The sequence below is a fragment of the Microtus ochrogaster genome, chromosome 5, assembly GCF_000317375.1.
Source record: "Microtus ochrogaster isolate Prairie Vole_2 chromosome 5, MicOch1.0, whole genome shotgun sequence".
NCBI lineage: Eukaryota > Metazoa > Chordata > Mammalia > Rodentia > Cricetidae > Microtus > Microtus ochrogaster.
In genome coordinates this window covers 8667689-8673812 of record NC_022012.1, presented here as the reverse complement: position 1 = coordinate 8673812, position 6124 = coordinate 8667689, and the positions used below count along the sequence as shown (strand labels likewise).

General features: G+C 40.7%; 1 protein-coding gene across 4 annotated transcripts in view; it reads right to left on the bottom strand.

Moving 5' to 3' along the window:
• Mtmr2 (myotubularin related protein 2) overlaps nucleotides 1-6124 on the bottom strand; it is a 57302-nt gene that overhangs the window by 1667 nt on the left and 49511 nt on the right. For all 4 annotated transcript variants that reach the window (XM_026779340.1, XM_026779341.1, XM_026779342.1 and 1 more), the window contains 4 exons: nucleotides 5955-6047; nucleotides 4025-4138; nucleotides 2269-2445; nucleotides 1-1864 (listed from right to left, as the gene is read on the bottom strand). In XM_026779340.1, the coding sequence (XP_026635141.1) occupies nucleotides 1703-1864; nucleotides 2269-2445; nucleotides 4025-4138; nucleotides 5955-6047 (546 nt within the window). In that variant the 3' untranslated portion in view covers nucleotides 1-1702. The remainder of the gene's footprint in view (nucleotides 1865-2268; nucleotides 2446-4024; nucleotides 4139-5954; nucleotides 6048-6124) is intronic.

The window sequence follows — 6124 nt, the reverse complement described above, 5'->3', positions numbered from 1 at the left end:
CTATCTCCAGCTGGATTCAAACTGGGCTTTGGGTTTGAGCCTGCTTCAGTTTCTTGCTTGCTCACTCGCAGCAGAGCAGAGCTCCTTTGTACTCTGTACAAGATGCCAACAAAGGAGTGCCAGGAATGCAGCTGCATTCCACAGAAAGTGCTTTTAGTGTGCAGACTCCACAATGATTTCTTGGAGATCATAGAAGACATCGGAAGGTTTTGAAGGGAAACAACAGAGTTTCACTTATATTCCTCTGGCTTTTGAGTGATTGTATGACCATCTTTAATGTCTGGATCTCAGCAGCAACCCTTTGTGCCATACCAAGATGATAAAAGTTTCCATGAGGAAAACAGTCTGGAGAGGAAAGTGTGAACTACTATAGAAACCTTATCTGAATACTGGTTAGTAACATAAATAATCCCTAAAAATTTCCATATCAGACCAAATCATTTAGTACCAATTTTGTTAATACTGGATATGCTGGGGATATAGCTCAGTAGTATAGCACTTGCCTAGCAAGTATGAGATTCTGGGTTCACTGTCCAGACAAGCAAAAATAAAAGGGATGGAGAGACCTGTGCATGTGTGTGTTTTCTAGCATCAACAACAGGACGACAGTTGAGACAATGAATTAATGACTGAGAAAAGGGCTGTTTAGGTGTCAAGGAAAGATGGGCTCAAATTGAACTTTCTAGGTAGTTGGATTGGGGGAGATACTTTAGACAACTGTGGACAGGGACAAAAGTTGAAAGCATTTAATTAAAAGACGCAGTGGTAATAAGCTCCTTTGTTACAGTACATTACATATGGCTCTTAGAGTAAAATGGACACCAGGAGGTCAACTGTTCACACCAGCACCCAACTCCGGTGAGTAGAGAAACAAGGCTTTACTTGCTGGCACTGAGATTGTAAGTCTTTACATGCAGTGTGTTCTTTGGTAAAGTGATCATGTGAAATTTAAACATAGCACTAAAGTCAGACTTTTAAGGTTTTAAAATATTGTCTTAAAACTTGCCAATTAGCATTAAGATAAAGTGGTGTAACAGTTTCTAAAATGTCTTCCTTGATGTTAGTGATAAGCATACAAATGGAAATTAGTCTGAAGGTGTGGAATGTTCTTTCAATTCCTGGATAACAGCTACTGCTTTGTCCCTTCACTCCCCATCCCCCCCAAGCACATATAAGGCATCAACCTTTAGTAACTGCTGTTGAAAATACCCTAATTACAATGTCAGCAGCAATTTTTAACTACTGATATGCCATAATAATTTCTATATTACCACAAAAATTAGGAAATTTGAGAAGGGTGATTTTGATCTGACATGTCCAACAAGGCCCAGCACATATGCTCTTGGGTATAAGAACAGCTGCTCTTGCTTTTCTGCCGCCTAGAGATCTTACCAGGTACTCAGTTTTTTAAGATATTTTTGAATTAAAAATTTGTTCCCATGCGTGGATACAGAATTCCAGTACTTTAGTATTCTTTGGGTGGCTTAAGATTAGTGTATACTTTAATTACAAATGAAATAATTTCCATTGTCACCTGCAGCGGACGTTTCTAAACTCATCTAAGAGAGACTTGAAATAAATACAGCATCTGAAGGTTTCTCCCATAGATGGATTTAAAACACAGAAGGCTTTCTACCCTAAGCCTGCTAAGGTGCTGTAATGTCAAATTCCTGGCAACGATGCCCCTGACCGAATAGTCCTTTCATACAACAGTTTGGACAGGAGTCACACACTGTGCAGGAGAGCTGGCTCTCTCTGAAGAGGAGGTTGAGCGGTTGGAAATTTCTCTCTGAAGTTCCTCTACTTTTCTCTGAAGCTCTGCTCTTTTGGCAAGAAGTTCTTTGTATCTGTTGTGGATAGGTTCCTGCAAGAGCAAACAAAATCACTGCAATAGGAATCCCAGCCAACCTCAATCTTAACCACTCTCTGTGCTTTATGACACCGGCTGTCTCATCAGTTGGACAGCCCCAAACTTCAGTTCCTCAGTGGACTTAAATTCAGGTTTTATTGACACCACTGTTCTTTCAATGTCCTATGTGTTTCTGGAAGATACTAGTGTGTACCATTTAGTTAAAATTCTTCAGGACTATTGACCTACAGTTTTTAGGCTTTTATAAAGTTATTTTCTTGAAGGTGTGTGCACTTGAGACAAGTCTCCTGACTGTCAGATAATGCAGTGTCTGTGACTTTGTGGATTACACCCAACAGAGTGGGGGTTGTGAGTGGGACAGACCTAGTGGAGTCATACTGCATATTGGAAGTCTGTACCTGTGGTTTCATCCGGGGGTTCCACCTTATGTAATAGCCTACCCAGAGTTCTAGGTGGCGCATGCTGGCTACTGGGTAAAGGACATGGTTGGAGTAGCTCCCATAAAGAGGATTAGTGAAATCTTCCAGCTGGCTGTTTATGTAGGACCACAGTGACACTGTCCTCTTAGGAAGATTCTGCAAGAAGGAAAAATAGGTAAGCGTTAGGTGAAATTTGTGTAGTGTTGCATGGTCATTAAAATCAACAATAGAGGAAAGGACTGACTCTTTGGGAACGGACCTACTTCAATGAAAATAAAGTTACAGTTTATGTGAAGCACCCAGCAATTCTAGTCTGCAGATTGAAAAATACTTGTACATAAAGTGCCTCAGTGCTGGAGATAAGATCAAAATTCATCTACATTGGATAGTTCAAGACATCAGTTTCAAGCCGGGCGGTGGTGGCGCACGCCTTTAATCCCAGCACTTGGGAGGCAGAGGCAGGCGGATCTCTGTGAGTTCGAGACCAGCCTGGTCTACAGAGCTAGTTCCAGGACAGGCTCCAAAGCCACAGAGAAACCCTGTCTCGAAAAACCAAAAAAAAAAAAAAAAAGACATCAGTTTCAGGGCATCCAATACTCTCTCTGGTATCCCACCACACAAACACATCCCCCCACACACACACAAACACACACACAAAAGTGCTCCATATGTTTAAAGCGGTACTGTTCACAACAACCAAATTAAGAACAGCCCAAAAGATCGTCAACTGATGGGTACACACAATGGAAGATTATCTGACCATGAAGAGAAAGTGAGTGCTATGATATAAATGTTGAAAAGATACTAATGGAAGGAGCCAGATATGGAGGTCACATGGTGATGATTCCATTTAAATGAAATGTTCACAAAAAGCCCATCTATAGAGAGACCAGGTTAGTATCTGCCCAGACCTGAGAGGATGTGGACAAACAGGTATGGGATGACTTTGTTGTGAGGAAAATGCTCTAAATTAAATGGTAATGGTCCAAATTCTGTGGTTATACCATTAAATTATCACTTTAAAAGAGGGTTTGTGGTATTTAAGTTGTATGATTAAGACTTAAGGGGGGGTGTCTCAAAAGATTGACAGTGGTTAGAAGACTGCTGTGCTCTATTTGTGATTATCTAATACCCCATTCCATATGGAGAGCATATGCACAGAAATACATTCACTATCAGCTATACCTGCAAGGCACGATCTAAGAAGCACTTAATTTTCACAAAAGTTAACACTATTTGCCTGTTTGACCAAAAACAAAAATGAATTTGCATGATGGGTATTGTGAGTCTAACATCTAAACTTGGTAGCAAGGCTTTTCACTGTGAGTACTATCCCAGAATGACCTATTATCTGACAGTATTCAGAATAAAAGTTGATGTGCATGGTAGGTGCTACCGATACCACCTACAGTGACGCCTCTACAGAGTTGTTCTTTTGTTTGTTTTTGTTGTAGCAGGACTGAACCCAGCACTTCACAGACCTAGGGAAGCAATCCATCACGGAAGTGTACATCTCCAGCATCCTCTACATCTTCAGACTTCTTTTGAGATGGGGTCTGTTTTAAAAGGCTGGCCTCAGATCTGTGATCCTTCTCCCTTACCTTCTGGAGTTTTCTGGGATTATAGGTGTGATTCCTTCATCCCCACTTCATGGGTAGAAATAATCTTAGTACATCTTGTGAGGTATAGTAAAACCAAATACATACCAGAGTGAGAGCCAGAGCTCATACTTTACCTCTTTCCCCCTCTGCTGTTCACTGTTACAGAGGAAGGTCCCAAATAAACAGCTGTACAAGTGGTCCAGGATAGTAATGAGGAAATACTCGTTGAATTCAAACGCAGTAGGGAACTGCAAATTGAGCACCACAAACAAACATGAGACATTTTTCAAGTATCTTTATCCCTGTCATGAGTAGATTCTTTGAAGCAGTTTTTAACACATCTGAAACTACCTAAGCTATAATCTGTTTTCCTCTGAGTCACTCTAATGCAGCAGTATTGAGTGGACTTAATGCTGGTTTTGTGCCTGCTCTGCCTTGACCCTATACTTGTGAGCCACTGATCTATGACTTGCAGCAATTCTGACAAGTCTGGTCTTCATGCTTTCTACATGTCTTTTTTCTTTTTTTTATCTCCCCCTCTCCCCACCAATACAGGTTTCTCTGTAGCTTTGGAGCTTGTCCTGGAAGAGCTCTTGTAGACCAGGCTGGCCTCGAACTCAAAGATCTGCCTGCCTCTGCCTTCCACGTGCTGGGATTAAAGGTGTGCACTGTCACCATCCAGCTAACATGTCTTATTTCTAAGAATTAAAAATATAAAATGTGGGGCTGGAGAGATGGCTCAGAAGTTAAGGACACTGGATGTTCTTCTAGAGGTCCTGTGTTCCAATTCCCAGCAATCACATAGTGGTTCACAACCATCTATAATGAGATCTGGTGCCGCCTTTGGTGTGCAGGCATAACACTGTATACATATAAATCAATAATATCAAATGTACCCAGCAAATGCGATCAGTAAATACACAGCAGTAAGTATCTGTACAGCTATGCAGATAACTTACAAGACAAAAAGGTCCTTGTGACTCACATCAGTCCAACACAGAATTCACCCTTACCCAAGCCTCAGTGGGTGTCTTAATTTTATACAACCCAATTTTGGAGGACCATCAAAGGAATTACCACCGAAAGGTAGTAAAAAGCTTAATTTAATCCATTCTATCAGTATTGCAAAATCATTCACAAACTTACTTGTAAGTCTCTATTAGAGTCTGTGAAAGATTCCACAACAACCTGGAAAAATACTGCCTTGGTATTTTCGAAACAGTCCCTATCAACCTAACTCAGCTCTGGAGACATGTAGTTTACTGCTAACAGTTCTTTACCTAGATAATATATTGATAAGATGCTTTCAACTTTTGTTTTTCCCCCTTTTGATTTTAATTATATCGCATTTCTAAAAAGTCTTCCCATCCTATCTGAACAGCACCCTAATTGGTCCCAGCTCCCAGGTCACACTTGTTAGGGTTTGGTGCATCTACCAATCTGACAGCTGGGCCATATTCTTGCCTTACTTGTTTTACTGGCATGTCTCCAGTGACAAGAACTATGCCTTATGGCTTAACCCTACTCCTAAAACCATTTCAAGACCCTGAGGCTCTGCTTCCTATCGCTAACCAAGTGCTATCTTCTAGTAACTTTCTAGACCAAAACAGTTTACACAGCTGCTTTAAATAAGCATGCTGCCCAAAAGACTGTTAAAGGGTTCTGATAGCTCCCTGACTGAGAAGGGGCTAAGTAATCCCTGCCTTATAGTTTCTGTCCCAACATTTCTTTTAAAACAGTTAAAATGACTCAAAATAGTGTTTGGTTTTGGCTGGAATTAACATAGCTTGTTTCTTCAATTTCCTTAGCAAAGTATATAGAGCTTTCAACGAGCAAAAGACCAAAGGAGGAATCTTTTCATTTTTATCAGTCCCCTGGTTGAGATGCTACTAGTATCCAACTGTTCATTAGTATTTCTCTTAAAAACAAGTTTTAATACCCAACAACTACAGTTGTAATCACTGGGAATTCTACCCAAGAATCAGACCAGTCAGTGATCACGTCTCCCTCACTCTGAGCTTAGAGGGGATCTGTGAGAGGGGGGGTTAGTGGATGATGTGATACCTGTCTTGTCATCTGCCAGACACAGTCGATAAATTGAAGGAAGACAGGGGATCTGTCTGCGTCTGCATGGTTCTTATCTCCATGGCCAACTCTCTGAAGCAAAGAATGAAATGTCACATGTAGGATATTTTATTTAGTAGAATTTTTTTTTTTTTTTTTTTTTGGTTTTT